This window comes from Thamnophis sirtalis, unplaced genomic scaffold (genome assembly GCF_051295495.1).
Source record: "Thamnophis sirtalis isolate CommonGarterSnake01/CBP01778 unplaced genomic scaffold, rThaSir2_p1.2 scaffold_5, whole genome shotgun sequence".
NCBI lineage: Eukaryota > Metazoa > Chordata > Lepidosauria > Squamata > Natricidae > Thamnophis > Thamnophis sirtalis.
This window is the reverse complement of record NW_028261385.1, coordinates 113,407,440-113,431,925: the sequence shown is the minus strand read 5'-3', so window position 1 is coordinate 113,431,925 and position 24,486 is coordinate 113,407,440. Positions and strand designations below refer to the sequence as shown.

At 36.5% G+C, this 24,486-nt stretch overlaps 1 protein-coding gene across 1 annotated transcript in view; it reads left to right on the top strand.

The window, feature by feature from the left end:
* Positions 1 to 24,486, top strand: part of COL6A3 (collagen type VI alpha 3 chain) — a 128,678-nt gene that overhangs the window by 87,371 nt on the left and 16,821 nt on the right. The window contains exons 26-43 of the mRNA XM_087716595.1: positions 2,161 to 2,223; positions 3,323 to 3,385; positions 3,710 to 3,760; positions 4,556 to 4,591; positions 4,685 to 4,747; positions 5,940 to 6,002; positions 7,153 to 7,185; positions 7,283 to 7,319; positions 7,421 to 7,432; positions 7,628 to 8,121; positions 10,278 to 10,374; positions 11,144 to 11,839; positions 13,422 to 13,515; positions 15,913 to 15,965; positions 17,155 to 17,421; positions 18,136 to 18,318; positions 22,616 to 22,786; positions 22,900 to 22,950. Of these exons, the coding sequence (XP_087572721.1) occupies positions 2,161 to 2,223; positions 3,323 to 3,385; positions 3,710 to 3,760; positions 4,556 to 4,591; positions 4,685 to 4,747; positions 5,940 to 6,002; positions 7,153 to 7,185; positions 7,283 to 7,319; positions 7,421 to 7,432; positions 7,628 to 8,121; positions 10,278 to 10,374; positions 11,144 to 11,839; positions 13,422 to 13,515; positions 15,913 to 15,965; positions 17,155 to 17,421; positions 18,136 to 18,318; positions 22,616 to 22,786; positions 22,900 to 22,950 (2,527 nt within the window). The remainder of the gene's footprint in view (positions 1 to 2,160; positions 2,224 to 3,322; positions 3,386 to 3,709; positions 3,761 to 4,555; positions 4,592 to 4,684; positions 4,748 to 5,939; positions 6,003 to 7,152; positions 7,186 to 7,282; positions 7,320 to 7,420; positions 7,433 to 7,627; positions 8,122 to 10,277; positions 10,375 to 11,143; positions 11,840 to 13,421; positions 13,516 to 15,912; positions 15,966 to 17,154; positions 17,422 to 18,135; positions 18,319 to 22,615; positions 22,787 to 22,899; positions 22,951 to 24,486) is intronic.

Here is a 24,486-nt window from a genome sequence, read left to right as displayed (position 1 = left end):
TTGGCATGTTCTTCTGTGGAGCTGAAACTGATTCCCACTTAATGGCATCTGAACTTTATACTCGTGTATCCCCTCCCTTCTGTCTGTGTCATAAATCACATCCACCAACAAGGTGCTGCGGCTGGCTATGAACGTGCGCATTACACATGCCAACTGTAGGAATATGAGCTCTGACTCTGGACAAAGGTATGCATGGAATTCTCCTCCCTTTTCTCCCTTTTTCTATGTCAACTTGATAGTAGTCATGGAAATGCTTTACAAGTTGACATTATGTATATTCTTTAAAATTCCACATTGTTCTTCAAATTCCCAGTTTTCCATGATGTCCATTTCCAAAGTTACAGTTAATTATACAGTTATGCAGTTCTTGTTTCAGAGTTCTGTTCCACCTTAAGTTTGTCTACTTCAATAGCTGTGGGGGAAAATGATGGTGGCCATCTTAGTCTTTTGTTCTACCTTAATGTCCAGATCACCACTAGACCACCTTAAATTCAAGCTGGGGCCATCTTACTCTTTTGCTGAGTGAAAAAAAGAAAGGAGAAGAAGAAAATAAAACAAAGCAAAAAATACCTTTGTATTTCCCAGTTTGGATTCCGTTATTATTCTGTTGTTATTCTTTCCCTTACCCGGCCCGGTCTCTTGTAGCTGCTCACAATATATCACTTGAAACAGGCTTGCGATCAGCGAGATTAGGGTATCCTTTTTGCCTGCTACTTTTCAAAGTTCTGATTTATGGCAGTTGGTTAATTAAAACTTCCTGCACAGTCAAAGTTAGGTTATCAGTTATCAGGAAGAAGAAGTGCTTCTTTTTTTTCTTTTGGAGTTAAGATTTATTAATTGGAAAAAGTTCAAACAGAATAAATCTTTCAAAATGTTTGGTTTCTTTTTCAAATCCAAAAGTTTAAAGTTTATATTTGAGTGGGTTTGTCATTTCTCTGCTTTCTCTTTTCTGCCCAAAATTGTTTCAAATAAATAACTTTGGGGGGGGGGCTGGTGTTTCAACCCTCCATTTTCTCTTTCTTTCTTTCTTTCTTTCTTTCTTTCTTTCTTTCTTTCTTTCTTTCTTTCTTTCTTTCTTTCTTTTTGGAAAGACCATCAATTTTATTTATGTTCTTAAGATTTCTTTGCCTTTTCCAGGTTTGATTTATGGCTGTGGGTTAGATAAATTATCTTACCAGCCGCTCATCTCTTCCGAACCCTCCTGTTCCTTTTGATTTGACAAGAAGTTCGGCATCTTGTCACACATATTTATAGGCTGTCACCCCGACTCTGATTCAGAAGACAAATCTCCAACCTGCGAGGGATCTGTTGCCTCCCCCTGGGTCTCATGAGATGCTGTCCTCTACGCCCCCACTCCAAGTGGGGGTTCTAGTCCAAATGGACCTCAAAGTTGGTTTGTCAGACAGGATTCATGTGAGGCTCTTGAGAGCCCACACCCCCCACGTTTGTCCAGCTGAAGAACTTCCTGTCAACTCTCGTGGAGTTTGCCTTTTTCATGGCAACTGCATGTTGAGTCAACCTCTTGAGCTACCTATTATGTATTCAAGGTCCTTTTTATGGTTACTTACAGGCAGATCTCATAATTGTGGACATGAAGCTAGAGTTTTGTTGCCTAGTTTGAATTGAATTTAATTTGCTATAAGCTTAACAATTCACATATTTAACAAGTTACTTTGAAATCTTTTACCATCTCATTTGATTCTCACTGCCTTAACAGTTTGGCATCCCAAGCCAGAATCATTTATGAAAGACCTTCCTTTTTATTTTCTGCAATGATAAAAATGCCTGTTCATTTCCAAATTTTGCATGTCATTTTTAATCATTCAATAATACATAAAAGGACAAGTGTCTTTATCTCATGAAAAAAAGTTTACTGAAGAGTTTTTGTTAAATGGCTTTGTCAAAGCTTTTTTGAAAATTTATAGAAATCTATACAGGCTTGTTTCCATTCACAGGCTCCATTGTGAGATTCCATTGTGGGAATCTCAGAAAACTTTAGAAGGCTGATGAGGCAAGATTCACCTTTGCAGAATCCACATTGATTTTTCATAGCAAGGCTTGTTTCTTTGTATGTTTAAGGAGTTTTCCCTTCTTTAATAATTATTTTCATCCATTTTTCAGTTACTAATATGTCCATCCTATAATTTCTTGTTTCTGTAGGGTGCTGGTGGTCCAGCTGGAGGTGTTGGGGAACGTGGTAGGTCTGGTCCTCTTGGTAAAAAGGTCAGTTTTTTTTAATAGCTCTAATAATTATTAGTTAAATAACAGAAATGGTGGCAGTTAAAATAAATCTTTTTTTCACTACCTCATATATATCTTTCCAGTCGTAACCACTACATCAAGCTGGCTCTCAAAAATATGTCTATAGAAACTAAGAATATTGTTAAAATCTTTAAATATTTAATTTGAGATCACAATATCATTAAGCTTTCTCATTGGAATGTTGAAAAGCATATTGTATCTTGTTTAATTTTAAAAGTGCATGGGAAAACACAAGTTTAATGGTTGACATTTACTCAAAAAATACTGGATTCTTTATCCGTCCTATTTTAGCAACTTGGAAGTTCTCCTGAACTCAGAGATATACTTGAAGGAACAGCTTCAGCTGGTGCACAACTTATGTTTCCTCTGTGAATGGGAAGCTTTGGTGACAGTACCTCATTAAAGTTAAATTACTGTAGTACACACATTATTTGGGCTGCCATTGAAGACTACCCAGAGATTACAGTGGGTGCAAAATGTGATAGCTTGCTTGCTGACAGGTGAAATTTGCCTTACCAAGATAACACCTTTGCTGCAGTTACTATATTGGCTCCCAGTAGGCGTTTGACTGCAATGCCTTAAAACTTTTGAGTGGCTCAAGGCCCTGTTACCTGTAGAACCAACTTCTCTGACCAGAACTTGTCCATCCCCTGTGCTTAATCCAAGAATTATTCCTTTGGATTCCACCCTGTGGCCTGTCAGGAGAAGGGGAGTCCAGTGACAGGCTTACTCAGTGGCTCCCCATTTGTGGAATAGCTTTCCCCTTGAGGTCCTCCACTATTGACTTTGAGGAAGTGCTTTATTGCTACTCCTTCGGGACTCTGATAATGCTTACTCCCTGGACTACTGTTACTTTATATTTGGTTGTTAAGATTTTTTTAATATTAGTATAACATTGACATTGTTGGAAGTAATATGCTGACTTTTTAAATCACTTATAGAGGAGTGTAAAGCACTATGAAATGGTATATAAGTCTAATTGCTATTTCTATTGCTAATACTATTATTCTCTAAGCACTGTGTGTATATATTACATGATACATTCAAATAAATATTTCAGGGTGAAGCTGGTGAGCCTGGTCCAAAGGGGCCCATTGGTCCTCCTGGCCCCCGAGGAGAAATGGTGAGTGTTACTAGGAACCAGTATTACTCAGTACTCAAAGATCAAGTATAACAGATTCCAGGGATAATCAAGATTTTCTTGTTAAACATTGAGAATATTGTCCACATGTTTCTTGATTAGAAACCTTGTCTGTTCCCTGCAGGTCAGTCCAGATGGCTTACAAGCCATTTCACAGGGTCCCATCCACTCCTGTAGTTGAAAGAACATTCTTAGTATTAAATTGTTTAGAATGTAATGCCTTTTATGATACAGCAAATGTGCAAAGAGACTTTTCAGGATCCCAGGACTGTTCCTTATTTTGATTTGTGCCTTTGCATCTTGTAGGGAGATGATGGACGAGATGGAGTTGGCAAGGAAGGACCTAAAGGCAGAACCGTATGTTTAGGATCATTTTTTAGACTTATAAAAACATCTGAAATTTCCTTAATCCATACAGCATGGGCAACAGCAGAATTTGCAGCAAGGAAACCAAAGGTCTCTTGCCTTCTAAGACAAGACTGCCTGTTTTCTTTTGTTCTTCCTTGGCGATAACAACACCCACCTTCCCACACCCAATTTTGACAATATCTCTGATTTTCTTCCAAGCTTTTTTGTGTCCATGTCTCAAATCTACTTTTCCTTGGCCTTTCCTTCTCTTCCCCATACCTGTTCAGTAGGCAAAATAAATGAAATATAAAATCTGTAGTCTGCAAGCTGCCCTTCTGGTTTTATCTCTTCATAAGTAAGTTTTCTTCTTCATTGAACCTTCCTGATTTGCTTAATTCAATTCTATGGATAATTATTAATTGATGCCAGTAGAGGTAGTTTTTTAAAAACCTTTTTAAACACACTCATGTGAGAAAGTTTTAAGTATTTGGAACAATGAGTTTGGGTGAAAAGATTAAACTTCATTATAAGGAGTGTGGTCTGATTTGAGCCATCCTCAGTGTTAAAGTAACATACTTTTGGGATTTGTGATTCCCTGAATTTAACTGCACAGAATCGCCATGGAGGCTTTATTATTATATTGTGATTCTTCCAAAGAGTTATATTGATCATTTGGGTTTTACAGCAGAACAAAATCTTCAGTAGTGCCTCTGTTGATACCTATAATCACTAGAAAAGAGATCAGGGGAGGTGGGAGGAAGCCAACTCTTGTGATTCTAAGACTTCAATTTCTTTTCTCCACAGGGACAACCCGGTTTCCCAGGATACCCAGGATCACGGGTATTTAAAACACTTTCTAGTCTTTGCAGAGTACTTAAACTCCTATGTGATCTTTATTAGAGAGTAAATGCTCTGCTTCTCATTTTGGATTAGGGCGTACCTGGAGATCACGGTGATGATGGTAAACCTGGACCCAAAGGAAGCAGTGGTGAACGGGTAATGCCATTTCATCCTTTGACTCATCTCCCCCCCAATGATTTTCTTTGTTCTAAATGTCATTTTGTAACTATTACTGGCAGAGCTATTGTGTACTTAATTAGAAGAAAGATAACAAAGTAAAAGTTGTATCACCCTGGCAGTGTAATAGGAGATGGGTTATTCCCATCTTTTATAATAGTACTTATTTAAATATCATTGCCGAGTTGGTATTGCTACTTTATTGTAAATACTAGAAGGGCCCCCTATCTGGAGAGCTAGAAGGCATTGATTTCATTCACTTGTGATTGGCTGGACAAGATGCTTTACATTGCCTGTATCCACACATATGTTCATTGAAGTCCTATCTTTTCACCAGATGGAAGCCCTATCTTTTCACTAGATAATGTGTGTCTATACATATGTACGTACATACGTACGTACGTATACACACACATGTATAACAGAATAACAGAGTTGAGAGGGATCTGGTAGGTCATCTAGTCCAACCACTCCGTGCATTTTATATATCTTCCACTCTACTACCAAATTAGTCTAGATAGATTAACAGAGTTGGAAGGGTCCTTGTAGATCATCTAGTCCAACCCCCTGCCCAATCAGGAGACCTACACCATTTCTGATAGATGGCAGTCCAATCTCTTCTTGAAAGTCTCCAGTGATGAAACTCCCACAATTTCTGAAGAAAAGCTGTTGGAAAAAAATATAATGTTTTGGGTTTTAGTAGCTGCCTCCCTCAAAAGCAATCTTATTGGTTCACATCTAATCTTACATTATTAGAGAAATGAATTTTATTATTTATAATATGCTTTTAACTAGATGACCCTCAAGAAAGATTAAAAATAGCACAATGATATATAACCCAAATTCCTTTTATCCAACAAGACTGACTGAATTACAACAAATAAAAGAGATGTGAAAAATAAATGATTGCTAATTTAAACAAACCTTCAAGATTAAAGTAATGGTAACAATTGTTGGGTACTGTAGATACCTAGTGAATATAGGATAAAGGAGGAGAATCTATGGAGTCAGAGCAATGGAGAATACTGCAGTGGAATCTTCAATGTAATATTAGGAATAGATCCAGAAACCTGAACAAATGAGGACATATTTAATTAATTTGAAAGAGCAGAGATGAATAATATGAAAAAATATTTATGATCTGAGTCTAATGCCTAGTTTCCCTTTTTAGGGACGTTCAGGGGAACCTGGCCAAGGTGGTCAGAAAGGAGAGAGTGGATATCCAGGACCACCTGTAAGTTTTTTATTATTCTGGTTATTGCTTTAGTAACTACACCTTACTAGTATACTTTGCCCTTTCTTTTCATATAATTTGCAAATAAACTCACATGTTGTAAAGTTAAATTAAAATCCATTCTCTTACGTAAACTCATAAGAACCACAAAAATTGAGATGTGACTTTAATATGTTTACACTGCACATTCTTGACTTGCTTGCATCATTTAAAAGTATTCTAGATTGTACATAGATTAAGTAAAATTGTAGGAACTGATAACTGTTACTGAACTAATTGTGGCTAGCTTATGTGGGAATTCTGCCATGAGCCTGTTCAGATACCAATACAAAAGCTAAAGACCTACATTTTACTGAGTTACAATAAAATAAAGTACAGCTATGAAAATTCAAAAGTTATAAATTTTGAAGTTTCACTTTGGATTCTGAGATAAAAACTTTGTAAATATTTCAGGTTTTGCAATATGTTTCCCACATTTTGTTAAGTAGGATACTTTTTAAAATTGCTCAGGGAGCTTCAGCTATATAGAAATGTAGATGTAGATATCTATTGTAGTGTAGATAAATGTAATGTATCAATGTATATAATGTACATTAAAAGTAGAAATCTAATATAGTAAACCAGCAGGATTTTGTCTTCCCCTGTGTTGAGATGCATACCGATAAGGAACAGATAGCAATAGCACTTCAACTTCTGCATTTAAGCTTTTTTGCTGCCATCAGTTTTCCATGTTTCTGTGTTTTTATCTGAATTCATTATATCTGCTAGACATGGCAAGATATCCCAATCTGTAAAATAAAAGAGATTAAAAAAACTTTTAAAAACTTTAAGAAAAACATACAGGAGAGCCCTTAATTCAAGGAGATGTGATAGTAAAACTGGCTGAAACTGAATGCACAGTGTTATTTTGATAGAACGCTTTACTTCTTCCATGAGTGGCTTCCTTCTGGATCAGCCTGCACAAAATCAGCCTCTAAGACTGGCTTTTTGTGCTCTTGGAAACTCACGTACAAGGCTTTCTCCCCCAATCTCTGGACTTTGTTCTCCCATATGATTAATTAAGTGTCTTAACTTGTCAAGTCAATTTTAAACAAGCGTAGTTAAATTTATTCACAGTAAATTATATCTACATTTTTAATCTTTCTTTCAGGGATTTATGGGTAGTAAAGGAGAGTCTAGAGACGTAAGTCAACCATTAATTTATCGTATCAGATCTTTTGTATTTCTTCATGCTGGAAACCTTTTTTTCACTCTCTCTCTCTCTCTCTTTTACTTTAAAGCACTGTACACTTATACGCAATATCAAAGATAAATGCCGTAAGTCTATTTCTTTTGCCTCTGGTCTTGATGTAGTTGGCTTTTTGGTAGAGATTATAAAGTAATTTCTTTCTTTTCCTTCTTTCTGTTATTATTCACAGCTTGCTGTTATGGTAAGTTCATTTTAAATTACTCAATATCTGCAGTCAGATGAAAAACCGACATACACAACTTCTTTGAAAGACAAGCATTGAATTATTCACTGGTAAACTCTGTCTCTTCCTTTTTGGGAGTGAGGGGAAGGGGGCTGTACGGCTAATACCTTTTTTCTCATAATACTTGCTTCTTAATGTCCCCGGTTTCTGCAGGTCCAAAAGAATGTCCTGTTTATCCAACTGAATTGGCCTTTGCTCTTGATACTGCTGCTGGTGGAAATGCAGACACTTTCAACAGAATGAAGGACACAGTAGTGTCAATTGTTAACAATATCACAATTGCAGAAAGCAACTGCCCCAGAGGTGCCCGAGTAGCACTGGTTACATACAACAGTGAAGTTACCACTGAGATACGTTTTGCTGACTCCAGAAAGAAGAAGGAGTTGGTAAAACTAATCAAGGACCTCCAATTTGTTCAGACATCCAAACAACGTAGCTTAGAAACAGCCATGGGATTTGTGGCTAGGAATACTTTCAAGCGTGCACGTAGTGGCTTCCTTATGAGGAAAGTGGCTGTGTTCTTCACCAATGGGCCCACAAAAGCATCTCCACAGTTGAATGAAGCAGTACTAAGACTCTACATTTCTGGAGTTGTACCTGTATTCCTTACAAACAGAGAGGACAAGGCCCTTATCAATGCATTACAGGTTTGCTTCCTTTTGTTTTTCTCCTCCTTGCAGAATCTTTCCAGGAATCAATCAATCAATCAATCAATCATTGTTATAGGATTCAGTCAGTTACTTCTGTCTTTCAGGAGCGCTCAACAAAATGGCTTAATTTTGTTATTTTTTATATTGATTACTGTCCCTGGATCACTGAGCATACAATATTTTGGATTTGAAAAGGAAAAGGTTGCTTCAGAGTATTTGCAGCCATGTGCAGAGCACTTGTGACCACTCCCTAAACCAAATGCATCTTTTCCCCAGATTGTGCTACAGCTGTGAGCAACAACCATTTAATCCTGGGAAAAGATGCTGCTGCATAGAGAATTCATATATGAATGAATCAAACTTACATCTGTCAGCGTGAAAGCTTTGTGGTTTATCAGCAGTAGCCAGGCAAAGTTTTAAAAGCAGCAGTCAATGTGGATGCTTTTGCATATAGTTCTTTTTGCCCAGGAAATGCCTACAAAACTTCCCTCACATGTTTTTTCTGAGCATGGTAAAATAAAAAAAATCAAGATGGCAACCACAGTTGTGCAATTGAAGCTCTGTACTGTTGTGACCAACATCTTGATTTTTTTAAAAATCATATGCTGTGGACACCCATAAGATCCCTTAAATCCATCCACAATAGGAAATTGACTGTCTTCAGAAAGGAGTGGGAGCTTGCCAATTAATGTGGCAGGTTTCTGTTTTTGTTTGTTAGTTTCCATACGTTCAAAATAATAATTTGACTCCAGAGATCTATTGTATACTTGATATTCTATGCATTCAGTGGGACTTAGTTCTTCCTCCTGTATCTGTTTGTAATAATAATAATAATAACAACAACAGTTCCTAGGTCCTTGGTTAGGACTCGAGCTGTTGAGCTACCAACCAGCCCCAAAGGCTGTGAATCTCACCAAAGATTAACATAATAATAATAATAATAATAATAATAATAATAATAATAATAATAAACAGTACTAAAGATTTAAGAAAAAGCATATCATGTGGTGGTGGGGAATACCCTGAGGATGGGGGAAGTTGGCAGAAATGACTGTCTATCCAAGCAGGAGCATCTGGCTTCTGATCATGTAAACAGTTGTTTGGATATAAGCCATAAAGTCCATTAATAGCGTATGGCTGCTTCTTTTCCAGCTGAAGCTGTCAAATCAGTATATACTGTGGATGAAAGAAGAGACTAAGGAGATGGCAATTATTATGTCATTGTTTTGAAAAAGATGGTCTTGCACTCAGATTAATTAAAACATAAGAAAACCTCTTTGTTAGAATAATGTGTGGCAACCATTATTTTTGAATGTATCCTTAAAAGGATTAAAAGGAAAATTCTCAGACAATGGCGGGAAATCTACATAGAACAATAATTTTCTGAAATAGCTTCTTAATTTGAATAGCATCAAGATAAGTAATCTTTCCCAGAGATGGATGGTATCCCAGTTAAAATCATCCTATACAGTTTGCTCATTTGATAGTGTAGTCACATTAATTGGATTTGAGAATTCATGCATGATCTAGGTTTAAGAGGTCATTGTTGACATCCCTCCCTCCCTCTCTCTCACACACATTTTCTCCTACCTCTTCTACTAGAGCTCAAGATAACAATATAATAATTCATTCTCCATTTTATGATCACAATAGTTTTAGAAACTAGTTGGGTTTGTACTTAATTCAAAGCCCCTTCATGAGTTTTGTGACTAAGTATATACTATTAGTTTTTCACATCACATTTCTTGTGAGTAAGTTAATATGGATGGTGGATAAACCAAGAAGCTGCAGTTGAGATTTCATTTTCAAATTTAGGCCCACATGTTGTAAGTCCTACCCCCAGATATTCTGGAGGTAAAGTAGGAGATAAAGAATGGACAAACTGTTCATTGGATAAATCTGAATTGGACCTTATAGCCAACTGTACTTTCATGTTGAATCCTTCTCTCAATGACACAGAAGGGTAGGCTTTGAATCTAAAAAATAAATATACAGAACAATTTACAAAAATGTACTGAGATCTGTATCTATGTTCAAGTGGAATTAAGAAAAGCTAACCCCTTTCTTGATACTGTATATTTTAAAAACTCTGGGCAATTTAACAAATTGTTTCCAGAATTCCATTGACTGCATGTTTCTCTTCTTGTTTTTAGATAAACAACACTGGTGGACAGGCTTTAGCATTTACTGGTGGTGCTGGTCAACTGGCTGCAACTATTAGGAAAGTGTTCACATGCCATATTTGTCTAGGTAAAATATGTGACATATTTTTTTACTTGAGATATTTGTGTACTATGACAAAATCAATTTGTAAGCAGTCTGCTTGAAGATTTTTGACAAATTAGAGGGAACCAAGGAAATTTGAGAGGGTTTTTTGGTTTGTTTTAAGCTCTGCCATGTAAGGGCTGTGTTGCATGGATGGACCTGCCTTCTTTTCAACCTTGGACTAGATCAGAATGCCTTATAAGGCCATGGTCAGAAACCATTCTGGAACCAGCAGTTCAGTCTGAGCAGGCTTCAAGAATCTTGTGAACAATTGTATTTGTTTTTTTACTGTTACTAATGCTTCCTCTGTTTCTAATAGTGCTGTTCAAGGGACATTTTGTTTTTACATTTCTGTTCTCATGATCATTCACCACTGGTGTTCTTTTAGTAGTGATGAAACCCAGATGAAATTTAAATCTATAATTAGCCTCGTTAAAGCAATACTACAATTTTCTCATAATGTAGTCATTCAGTTGCCACATGCAATGGTTCCCATTGTAGTGGAAAATTTTGTGGTGGAAACTTTTATGGGCCAGTCAAGGAGTTTTATAATCACTCTAAACAAATCCAGAAATAAAGCATTTTTCAATGCATAATTTGAAGCTACTGCCAATTATGCTTTGGTTTTTGGTAGATGCTTTGGTTTTTTGGCACAATTGACGATTGTATATCTTGCTGTTTTTGTCCAACTGATGGACAAAAAAAGGGCACTGCAAATATTAATTATGTAATAATTATATATTTATTTGTCTAGATGTATGTGATCCTGATCCCAGCTGTGGTATCCCGAGCGGTAGCTTTGGCAGAGACAGACGGGCAGCGTCTACAGATGTTGACATTGATATAGCATTCATCCTGGATAGCTCTGAGAGCACCACTCAAATGCAGTTCAAAGAAATTAAGAGCTACATTTCATATATTGTAAACCAACTGGAAACTAGTTCTGATCCCAAGTTATCTCAACACCATGCCAGGGTTGCCATTGTCCAACATGCTCCCTTTGAGTTTCAATCAAACTCAAGCATATCTCCTGTCAAAGTTGAATTGTCACTGACAGATTATGGCCCAAGGGACAAATTAACAGATTTCATTCAAAACCAAATGTCACAACTATATGGAACACGGGCTGTGGCAACTGCAGTAGACTATACAATGAGGCATATTTTTGAGAGTGCACCAAATCCCAGAGATCACAAAGTCATTGTTTTGATGATGACAGGAGGCATTGAAAAGGAAGAACTTGAACACCTTCAGAAAGTTATTGTAGAAGCTAAATGTAAAGGATATTTTTTTGTCATTATTGGCATTGGTAGGAATATTAATATTCCAAGCATCTACAGCTTGGCAAGTGAGCCTAATGATGTCTTCTTCAAATATGTTGATGAGGCATCACAACTTCATGAAGAACCATTGCTACGTTTTGGAAGCCTGTTGCCGTCCTTCATCAACAGTAAGTAGATGCTTAATATGTTAGTGAAAGGTAGAGAGTTAAAAGGGTTAGACCGAAGAACACCTGAATCTGGGAGGAAAAACTTTCTTTTATAGTTTAGGGTGCAAGACTGTACAGTCAAAGAACAATGTTGCAAAATAAACCTAAAACCATATATTTGACTGAGTGCTTCAGTCAGTGTCTGCCTGCCTGCCTGCCTGCCTGCCTGCCCGCCCGCCCGCCCGCCCATCCATCCATCCATCCATCCATCCATCCATCCATCCATCCATCCATCCATCCATCCATCCATCCATCTTAGAAACTATCCAGTTCTCTCACAGAGGGAGTCTGGGTGGAATATAAAATATTAAACCATAAAAACTATATATAAAGTTTAAAAAGAGGCAAAGATAGTTAACATTCAATGTTTAAAATGAATTAAAAGATGGGGAGTGGGGCTTTAGAGCAATAAGCAGCCCCATAGCTTTTTGATTCTCTGTGAGTCCCAAGCAAAACAGCAGAGCCTAAAATTTGGCAGTTTTGGATTGGATTAAAAGGATTACATAGATCTAATTAGTCATATTTAAGTAAAAAGTTTGCCAGCCAAATTGGATGCTTTGATCCTAGAATTGCAGGATCAGATGGATTTCTCTGAAAGGATTCCTGGATTTTGATTTGATTAAAATGATTACTATTAAATTTGGAACCATTAATCCTTCTGAGTAAACACAATTTGCATGCATCTTAGATGCCTCTTAATTTCTAGTTCCTCTGTTATAAATATTAAATTTGGGAAAAAATATCAGTGTTTTTATACAAAGTGTCCTGTTTCCTATTTAAACAAATAGCAAACCCTTTAATTCTACCTAAAGAAAAGGCCCATGCTTGCTCAATCTCTCTCTCTCTTTTCTTTTTTCGCTTTAAAAATTATTAACAAGTTACATTTAAAAATAGTAAGAAAAATGCCATGCAGCTGTGTATCTAGACATAAAACGGATATAATTTGAAACCACGGAACAAAAAACAGCACTATTTTTTGCTAGATTAATGCCAAAAGAGAACTCATGTAATCTACTAGTGTATATCTCTATAGTAATAATAGAGAAAATATTGGGAAACGCCAAGCCAGGAAGCAGGGATAGGGGTGGGTGAAGCCTCAAGTGCTGAATTAGCCTCAAGTTCTTATGTGGCTGCAACAGATCCAGAACTAACCTCCTCACCCAGGTCCTTGAGCTCCACAGAGCTGTATGTATTTGTTCCCAGGCTGAGGATGGGAAATTCCTGTATAATAGGCAGAATATAATAAAGCAGTAAACCTGAACTCTACACATGTAGGCTTGACTCCTTGTGCTGACAGAAAATTACTAAATCTAAATAAATGTTCGAACAGGGGTGTCAAACTTGCGGCCCACGGGCCAGATGCATCACCCACTGGCCACATCCATGTTAGTGAAGGGGGAAAAAGTTATCATACATCACATGACAAAACGTGATGCCGCAAATTTTATTCTGTGTTAGAATGTGTAAATAAAGATATGGTTTAAATTCCTATAATATGTTTGGAAAATGAGAAAATATTTATGCATTCTCCCTTGTGTTTTAGGTGAAAATTCCTTTTACTTGTCTCCAGATATCAGGAAAAAATGTGATTTGTTCCAGGGTGACCAGCCAATCAAAAAATTTGGCCAAAAACAACTGTAAGTCTTTAGAGTTCATTTTCATTGTCAGAAAGTAAATTTTCCTCCAGATACCAAATAATGTGTGTGAGAATGAGACCCCTCTCTTCATTATGCTTGTCATGTTATCTCTATTTTTTTCTATTTTATTGATTGCATTGTAATTTTTTTGCTTGATTCTTCTCAGTCACCCAGTCATTGTGAATTGAGTGGCATACAAATTTAATAAAGTATTAAATTATTATTATTATTTGCAACAACAGAATTATATCACAGCGGACAGTTGTTTCACCGGATTTGGCATTGATTACTAGTCAGGCCCTACCCAGGGGCCTAGGACGTCATAATGTATTTTTGTAATATGCGTGCAGGTCCAAGCAGTGCGTCTTTTTGCATTTGACTGATGGTGGTTTTGTCAATTTTTAACTGTTTTAAATGTAATTTAAAAGTGCTTTTGGAATAGCACCCAGTGTAGCGATTACCACTGGAATTATCACTGCTGGTTAGTGCCATAATCGTTGAATTTCGATTTTTAAGTCCTGGTATTTTGCAATTTTTTCATATTCCTTCTCGTCGACTCTGCTATCACCTGGTATTGCGATATCTATGATTGTAACCTTATTTTTTCTTCAACCAGTATAATGTCTGGTGTACTATGCGCCAGTATTTTGTCCATTTGTATACGAAAATCCCATAAGATCTTGACCATCTGATTTTCAGTGACTTTTTCAGGCTTATGTTCCCATCAGTTTGTTGCTGTTTTAATATTATAATTTTTGCACAAATTCCAATGGATCATTTGTGCTACTGAATTGTGCCGCAATTTATAATCAGTCTGCGCAATTTTTTTACAGCAGCTGAATATGTGATCAACAGTTTCATCAGCTTCTTTGCAAAGTCTGCATTTGGCATCATCAGAGGATTTTTTGATTTTGGTCTTAATGGCATGCCAAAAGTGCTTTTGGAATGGCACCCAGTGTGCTATTTGTGCGGATAGCTTGTTCTTGTGCAGCCAGGATTAGTGACTCTGTTTCTTTCTTTAATGTACCTGCTTCCTTAATTATTATTATTGTTGTTGTTGGTTGTTATTGTTATTGCTATTGTTATTATATTTATTGCCTTGAATGGGAAATAAATATGGGTTTAGAGCAATATAAACCTGTTTCTTATATGGGTAGAAAGCAGTATCCTCACTTGACCCTATCTTTGTCCCATCTCTAACCCTTAAGTTCTCTTTAACTATATTTAATTGTCCTGGGTTTAAATCATATTTTTTCCTTTAAGGCCAATAGCATTCAGTGATGGCTGCAAGTTGTATAAAAAGTACTATGTTCTGTGAGCACTCTATCAGATTAAGTTTGGTGACTAATGGTACATGAGAGTTCTTATTCTTCCTTATAAGCGGATGTAGGCTTGCCTCTCTCCCCATCTCTTGTCTATGTAAAGAAAGAAAAAGAAGGATGATAAATTCCTAAACATAACCAATGATTTTGAATTTGGCAACCTTTGTGATGCTGATCTTTTTTTCCCTAACAACCCCCCCCCCCCAAGTATTCAACTTGGATATGGCAGAATAGGTCATAGGAAGAAATGTTTGGCTAGAGTCCTGGAGTCTGGCTCTCCCCATCCCGGATACTGTGCTTGATTTGTGTATATTTTACCTGTGTGGCTGATGATTTGCTGAAAAGGGAGAGCAGCACATTCTCAAGAATCAAGCAGATGTTTTGTCCCTCACACACTGCGCAGGCATGATGAGAACAGTCCCATTTAACATTGGGTCAAAATGGACTAAAGGGATATGAAATGGAGCAGCCGTATATTTTGCAAGATGACTAGAGAGCTCATTAATTCATCAACAGAAAGAAGCTTCTTTTCCAGACCTGATTACTTCAGCTTTAGATTTTCTCATCTGGTGGTCAACTGGATCAACAGAAGACCCTTCCTAATGTCTGTTTGGGAAGCTATCGCAGATAGCTTTTAATCAGAACAATTACTTCACTAACTGTTGAAAAACCAGTATCTTTAAGATGATCTTTTGTTCTTTCTGCTTTGAAGATGTATTCATATATTAGAAAACATACTAGAAAATATTCATATATACTTATACTAAAAAATGCTCCTGTCTAGAAAATCCCATATACTTTTCTGACCACATTTACTTTTTAAGAACATATATTAATACTGGGGGCATCTTAATAAAATTACTATCCTTCAGATAAAGCGTGCAATAAAATTGCTAAAAATTGTAAAATGCTTTTGTTCAGAAAGGAGCATTGGATTTTTAAAAAGCTGCTGTCTTAAATAACTCTACCAAACAAGTGCAAAAGAGTGCAGATGCAGATTTTGAAACAAAGACTTAAACGTGTCTTGATTATTTACAGTATGCACACCTATAACTATTTCTGTTTCTTCTAACAGAACTATTCCAAATAATGTTACTGTCACACCTGCTGTAACAGAAAAATCAAAAGGTAAGGTACATCTTCCTGCTATTGCTAGACAGATTTAAATATTTTACTTTACAATAATTTGCTATTTACTGTTTTGTTTACAAAAGATTACTATGTTTAACTTCAAATACCATATCTTTGCTTCAGTAAAAGAGGTATGTATGAAAAGAAATCCTGCAGATTATATTTTAAAATAATAATTGGAAAAGTTACAAGAAGCAGGAATGGACAATATTATTTTACAAAGGAAAACAGCTGAAAGTGGGAAGAGTTGAGGTTTCCTTAGAAATTCTTTTCAGTGGTTGCAAGTTTCAGGAGGGGAGGCTTCCCCCCCCCCTTTAAAACAACATAAGCAGATATTGTGGGTTTTTTCGTGTTTGACTTTAAATGTAGTTTCAGATTTCAGATTTCAGATTTAATTTATTTGTATGCCGCCCTTCTCCGGGAGGGACTCAGGGCGGCGAACAACTCAAAAGGGGAAAGGGGATACAAACACAATACATATAATTAAAATACACAAGAGTCATACAGCCATACAAGTCAAGAGGGGAGGGGAACTCATCAACCCCAGGCCTGCCGGCACAGCCAGGTTTTAACGGCTTTCTGGAAGGCCTGGAGAGGGGTGAGGGTCCGAATCTCCGCAGGGAGTTCATTCCAGAGGGCCGGAGCTGCAACAGAGAAGGCCCTCCCCCGGGTAGTAGCCAGATGGCATTGGCTGGTAGACGGAACCTGGAGGAGGCCGACCCTGTGCGATCTAACGGGTCTGTGGGAGGTAATTGGCAGAAGGCGGTCTCTCAAGTACCCAGGTCCAATAGTTTGTATTTAAGGCGCTTAATTACAGCTTCTTTTTGTGTTTTCGAGTGCAAAATGTGATCCGTTCATTTTTTATGCCTATTAGCAGGCAGGTCTTAAGTAAATGATTTACAAAATAAGTATATGTCAACTGGGTTCTGGAAATGTTTGCAATCTTTTTTTAGATTGCAAATAGTACACAGTTCCACGTGCAATTAAAGGTTCTAGCATATTGGAATATTCTTAGCTTATTATAGATATTTTCCCCCCACCTTCCCTGTTGGGTGATTTTTGTGTTCGGTAAGATCAGCTAAGTTTTTATGAATATCTTTTTTTATATAAGTCTTATCCTGAACATCCTTAAAATCCTGAATTTATTAATTCTGTTCTTTTATTAGTTTTTTCTTTTCTTCAACAGTGATTAAACATAATGGAGAAGTCCAAATAACTGATATCACTGAAAACAGTGCTAAGCTGCATTGGATGATTCCTGAGCCTCAGAATGTCTATGTCTATCACATCACAGTCTCCTCAGCACATGACCACTCCATAGTTTTGAAGCTTAATTTAACTAACAATGAAAGAGTCATTGGAGATCTTCAGAGTGGACAAAAGTATCATGTTGCTATCACAGGTTATCATAATGCCCAGGCCAAAGCTACTTATAGGGGAACATTTAATACAAGTAAGTTATCTTGGGTATTTAAATTAAGTGCATTGTTTTTTCTATCAATTTTGGTTTTTGGATATAAGAAGAAGCAAACCAGTATGTTGTCCTAATAGTAATGACACATAGCCCAATTAATACTATGTATTTGGGTCACATTTATAAGCAGCATTATATGCTATAGTGAGGTATTCATTTGATAGATTTTTACAGTAGGAGAAAAAGATAATATTGTAACAATTTGATTAATATTGATCTGCAACTTCCAAGTGTCTACTCAGAAGGAATAATGCCTTCTTCCTGCATTTTTACATTGCTGAAGCATAATTTCTAGTGAGAAATCTATTTCTGAATGAAGTGCCTGATTTGAATACTACCTTCGTTATATTTCAGGCAAGTTTGCTCAAAATGTCTCTTTTAAAAACGAAGTTCATAATAAGTAATCATAACTAGATTACTAGATATAGTCAGTTGTTACATAATATTCAAAATATACATCTGTATATTATTATATTTCCATGATTTTAATTGATTGCTAGGCACTGTGCTTGCTAAAATTGTAATGTTAAAACACACTATAGCTTTCTTTTTCTTTATGTATGATTGCATATAAAGCTGAAGAAGTGTTGTGTGCAATGTCTCAATTAGTCTGGATGTAAGTAAAAAAGTTTATTGCTGTGACTTGAGTCCTCCTGAGCCCACCCTCACTATTGCTTGGCTTGCTTTCTACAGAGAGCATGCCAGCAGCCAAGATCCCTTCAGCAGGAGCAGCAGGAGCAGCAGGAGCAGCAGGAGCAGCAGGAGCAGCAGGAGCAGCAGGAGCAGCAGGAGCAGCAGGAGCAGCAGGAGCAGCAGGAGCAGCAGCAGCAACCAATGTAATGGTGAACACTGAACCTTTGAATGTCCCTGAAAAAGGTGAGTCCAAGCTATGAAAGATCTCAGAGGTATTGGAAATGAAAGTTTGGATGGATTAAACCAGAAGTCCCTAAACATTTTGGCACCAGGGACAAGTTCCGTGGAGAGAGGTTTTTCTACAGACTAGAGGGATGTGGTTTTGCATGCTGCCTGCATCCCATGGATGCGGCTGTTTGTGTAGACTGGTTTCTGGCATGTTGTGGACCTGTGCCGGTCCACGGACCAGGGGTTGGGGACTCCTGGATTAAACTATGTTCTAGAGAAAACATCTAAAATGGCACCAACATGATATGCTACCTGAAACGAAGGATACTGGTTGATTTTTGTGGAACAGTAAAATATGTAAACTAAAGGGTAAACATAATGTGCCAGGGAAGTTTTTATCTCAAAGTAAGTGGCAAGCCATGAACCCCAGATGTCCCACGCTTTATACTAGAGTTTCCATTAGCTAGAGCCAGCAAGTAGTACTATTATTGTTGATTCTCAATGGAGCATGACAGGATTGTAGAAATTAAAGCTGGATTCTAATACAGGGTGATTTTGAAAATTCCAAAAGAGCTAAGAGGATGCTCAAATGAAATGTACCATATTGTGTACAATTCTTCTGTAGTGAGATGCATTGGTTCGTATGTATGTATGTATGTATGTATGTATGTATGTATGTATATGTATGTATGTATGTATGTATGCATGCATGTATGTATGTAAGCTTTTCACATTGTATAAAGGTGTGTAAAAAGGAAGAATAGCTGGTTTTGCACAGCCCTGCAATAGTCTTTCGGGGAAAATGCCCACAATTGCACTTTTTACAGATCCTTTGACCCTAGTAAGGGTAAGACATTCTTCAGAATTGTAAGGTTTAAAGCTTTAGGAAATTGTAAGTAAAGAAAAAATCCTAGGAACTGATTACATTTCTTCAGTGATTACAGCTAGGGAGACTTGATCTGCTATCTTAATGATCTTCTTCCCAAAAGAAGGCCTATCACTACTGTTCTAGTAGTACTATCCATTTGCATTTTGGAGGGCAAATGTTGGCTCATTCACTCCTTCAGCAGACAATTACTTAGCTTCATATCCTGCAACTGCATATTGGTATAAATGTATCCCTATCTGCAGTTCTTTCAAAGTAGCCATGTCTTACCTTATGCTATGTCAATTGGTAGTTGCATAGGGCAACTGTGTGACAAACATCTGTTTTAAAGGATTGTGGTCAGGTGCTGTGTTCATGTATCAAAGGTTCATTTTTGAATTATTTCCAAAGCCCTGCCAACCCTAATAGACCACCAGTCATCCTAGCATAAAATGTTTCTGCGGGTAATGGAAAATATATTTTCTTATGGCTCATTGGAAAAGTCTGAGTTATGTGATGTTGTGTCACTGTAAAATCCTGTGCTCATTTCTTTGCCATATGTCTTAGCTCAAGTAATTATTTATTTTTGTAACCAACCATTAACAAATCACTGTGTTAAACTCAGTTATTAACAATATGTAGATAATTCACATTTGTTCTGAATGTGATTGTTGTGTTAATTTTTTTGTTATAATAATTTATGTTAATATGACAAGTTTATGAAATTGTCATAATTTTAATGAAACTTCTGTTAAAATCAGTTTTTATTTTGCTGCCATTCTGATTCACCTGTTCATAAGATTTGAAAAACTATGGTAGATAATATAATTTTACAAAACTAAGATGGGTTGAATTGATATTGGATTTGTTATTTTTCAAAATTTGATACTATCTTTACTGCTAACAATATTTGAACTTCCTTGTGCATTGCCCATTAATAGGAAAGATATAAGCCACATAATTCTTTCAAATTTCAAATTCAGATGAGTATTTTATTTTGCTTTGTTTTAGCTTCCCATAATCTATTGTTTCTGTTTGTTTCTGTTTTTTTTCTGTTGCATATTATGAATTCTGGCCTGAACTTCCATGCCAGGCATTTCTAATAATGTTCATGATCATGGTAGAACTCACATTTTTTTAAAGTCTGCAAACTTCTGTAAGACCATATGAAAAAAAAATACTAGGATTTCCTTTCATTCAAATTGATAACTGAAGGTTTGATGAAAGGTACTAGATATCTTCATACAGGCTACCCAGCAATGCTGTTTTGAATATGCTATTCCCTTTTATGAAGTTAATCATAGAAAAATGTAGAAAACTATTTTTATAAGAGATAAATTCTGAAAGAGAACTTTGAAAACATTGAGCTTTGCAAAGCTTTAGTTGGAAATTGGTGGAGATATCTTTTCCCTAAACATAGTAGATTTTACATATTTGCATTACAGATTAATTTCTTTAATCATTTTCATCTTTGTCTGTCTAATTCCATTATTCTTCTCTTTATAATGTCCATAACTGCACTTATTTTTCTGTTATCAATTTTCAGCCTTTATGACACAGTTGTTGCAGCACTGAACTGGTTCTTCAAAGTCTCTTGTCCATGTCTAGTTTAACTTCTTTTCAACTATTCTTTTGCAAGTGAGCCATGTAAATTTCATGTAATAATGATAACCCTTTTCTTTCGGACTTGTATTCACTTATAAAAGTTCCTAGTGTGAGAAAATCCCCTCTAGTCACATCACATTGTTTTTGAAGATGCCATGACATGATTTTGGGTGGAGACAGTAGGAAACTGTGTGCATTGTGTGTGTCTGTGTGCTCATGTACACTCTTCCAAATGGCTATGGGAAGTGCTTCACTGAATAGCCTGTGTTTTTGAGACAAGATAATGCCTTATTGTTCAACCAAGAAGAAGGAATAAACTTCAGTATAGATGTAGAAAGCAAAATATAAAGTAAAGAATATAAACATTTCAAGTATAGGTAGTCCTTGACTTACAACTATTTGTTTAGTGACCATTCGAAGTTACAATGACCCTGAAAAAAGTGATATGACCTTTTTCACACTTACAACTGTTGTAGGATCCCCATAGCCATGTGATCAAAATTTGAGTGCTTGGCAACTGGCATGTATTTATGGCAGTTGCAGTGTCCCAGGATCATGTGATCACCATTTGTAACTTTTCCAGCCAGCCTCCAATAAGCAAAGTTAAGGGTGGGGGGAGCCAGATTCACTTAATGGCTGCATGGTCCACCTAACATCTGCAGTGATTTGCTTAAAACTGTGGCAAAGGGGGACATAAAATGGGCCAAAATTCACTTAAAATTCAAGATTTTGGGCTCAATTGTGATTATAAGTCGAGGACTATCTGTAAAGTGGATAAAATGATTTTAAAAATTGTATGACCAACTTCATTGAAAGAACTGTTTTGTAAACAGTATATTAACCCCTAATTAATTATTCTATGTTATTTTTATTATTTTAAATCTCTTTTTTCCTCCGAGCTTATATTTAGGTCACACCATTGTCCAATTCTAACACAATTAAGGTTTTATTCAAATAATCCTAAATCCTCCAAGCAACGGCTACTCTGCTTTTTGTATTGAGAAGAGCCTGGGAATCTCAGCTCTTGCCAACCCATAAGACTCTAAGATTGTAAATTCAATTTCCTTCTCCTGGCAAATACTTTAAAAGTGTGATAGTGTCATAGGAAGCACTTCCAGAACTAGGCAACACTCGACAAATTCACAGTATAGCTTAATAATCAACTTCCTTTTAAACTCTGGGTTCACTTGCCCTCAGTTGAGCAGTATAGTGAGTGCTGACATCAGTACAGTACTGGTCCTTAATTGAGAAGGTCAACAAATCCAAATAAGTGGACAGGAAGTAGAATAAAGGCTCCACAGGAAAAGATGTGCTGAAATTCACTTTCTACATCTAAGAAGGTACAGGTCTTACAAGAAGGGTATTATTTGTACTGAGGGTAGGATTGGCCCATTGGTAATAAAATAAGAACAGTGTAATTTCAGGAAACAACCATACAGATCCAGTGGGTTGTAAAATTTGCGACTATATCCTTTTTGCATTTTCTCCACTCTGCTTTTTATATTTCTGACTGCTACTCTGCACTGGATTTGGCTAATGACTTAACAGAGGCATGCAGAAATGTAGCACTTTTACAGCCCATCTGTGTAAGACATGAGTCAATACAATATTTACACTCATGCACTGGCTGCCTGGCATATCTTTGATTTTATTAGCAGTGCAAGATTATTATTTTCCATATAGTTTCTGTAAAAATCATTAGTGAAAGATTGTATTCTACTTCTTTTTTGTTTGTTGAAAATGTTTATTTTTGGGGGGTTTGGCATCTTGTGCCTTTTTCGAAGCTTTTAATATTTTCAGGGTCATTTAACCTTTGCACATGTTGAAATTCAAATTTAACAGATCCTTGCTTACTGGACCTTGACATGGGCACGCAGTGCAAGGAGTATCAGGTTAAGTGGTACTTTGACTACAAAAACAAGATCTGCACCCAGGTTTGGTATGGTGGGTGTAACGGTAATGCCAATAGATTTGAGACAGAAGCTGACTGCATTAGCAGATGTATGAAGCCATGTAAGTACCAAATAGGATTAACCCATTTTGTACTTTCAATATTGTGAAATAAAGTTTCCAAACAGAGGGGAAAAATAGTTTAAACACAAATTCCACACACTTTTTCTCTACAGCAGATGAGAAAGACACGCAGCTTCCTTTCCTTGAGAAAAGTCATTTGTCAGGTAAAGTCAGAAATGGAGAGGATTGTACTTCCAACCATTTGTCCTAAAACTATGTCTTGGATGCTTGTCATGGCCGTTGGTCAAAGATAACCATACAGTGTGCCTTCATGTTGTTTTTTCACAATAATAATCCCATATTTTCTGTCTCTGTTTGCATGCAACCTTAATATCTAAAAAGAAACCCCAGTATTGGTGTAAAAATATTATAGAATGCAGCTACAATTTATTTATTTCCTACGTGGAGAGGGCAGTCTCGGTTTCAAAAAGTACTTCCTCAAGAATGGTAGACAAGTTTCAGATTCCATAGTGGAGGAACTTCATAATGTTGCTTTAACTTTGTGGCAAAAAATAGTGCCTGCATCTGGGGCACAAAAATCCAGATTACCATAAGGTTGTAGCAAGGAGACAGGGATTTTCTTTTTGCAGACCAAATATGGTTACCTTAGTTAGTAGGAGGTTGTTGAACTTCCTTTTTGTTTCTTTTAGTTGAAACTTCTTTCAGTTCTTTTTATTGTCTACATATGGACTTAGAAGAGATATTCTCTTTTTTTCATAGACAGTGTGGCCATTCCTTACCATTCAATCAAAACACTCACTTAAAATGATGCCATGGAAGTTTTCTCCATCCTGCCCTGCATTGAGAACCCGATGCTAGCAGGAGTTTTAAAAACCCAAATACTTTCTTCCAAGACTAACATCTCTAAAGAAGTCAGGATTTGGGCCAAAGGGAAAGCTCTTCAAAGAAATTTAAGAAGCAGATCCTGTAAGGGTTGGGGTTGGTTTTTTGTTTATTTTTGCCATCCACACATCCTAGTTGGTTTTAGTAATAGGAAAATCTGAATGGGAGAATTAATAATCTTTGACTCTAAAAAGATAAAAGCTGCTAAGAATAGAATGAAATGATTCTAGAACTGAAATGTAAAAAAAAAAAAAAACCTTGGACAGCCAGTTTATAGAATATGGAGCTGAATGAGTTAATGATCTGGCTAAATGTAAGGCAACTTCCCACATTGTATCCTAAGACCAAACTTTATACATCAGAACATTTGACTTCACAGCTAATTTGTGAGTCTGCATTATCAGTCAGCTGGTTATAAAAACTTTCAGTTACAAGATCTTTGAAACCCTCTATTTAGAAATTCTCATAGATAAACAATTTTAGAAATCTATGGCATAGGGGACTAAAAGACAACATATCTTTGGATCTTACATCCAAGCTCCATATTTAGATAGGTTTCTAGAACTTGTGGAGAATGTCCAAGTCACTGTATTCTTCTACCGCTAGTCAGTGCTCTCTTTATGCTAATCTTCAAAGCAAACTTGGAACATTTTCAAGCACTGCCTTTTGGATATCAACAAAGAAGAAATAATATGTAATATGAACATTATTTCATTTTTCATGTTTCCAGAAGAATATCTTCTATTTCACCATTAGGAACATTTTGCTCTAAGGTCATGTGCAGATGGTGGATAAGTAGATGCAATTTATTAAATGAGAGAAAAGATGTTACTTCTTGTATAGCAATAAGTTGAAAC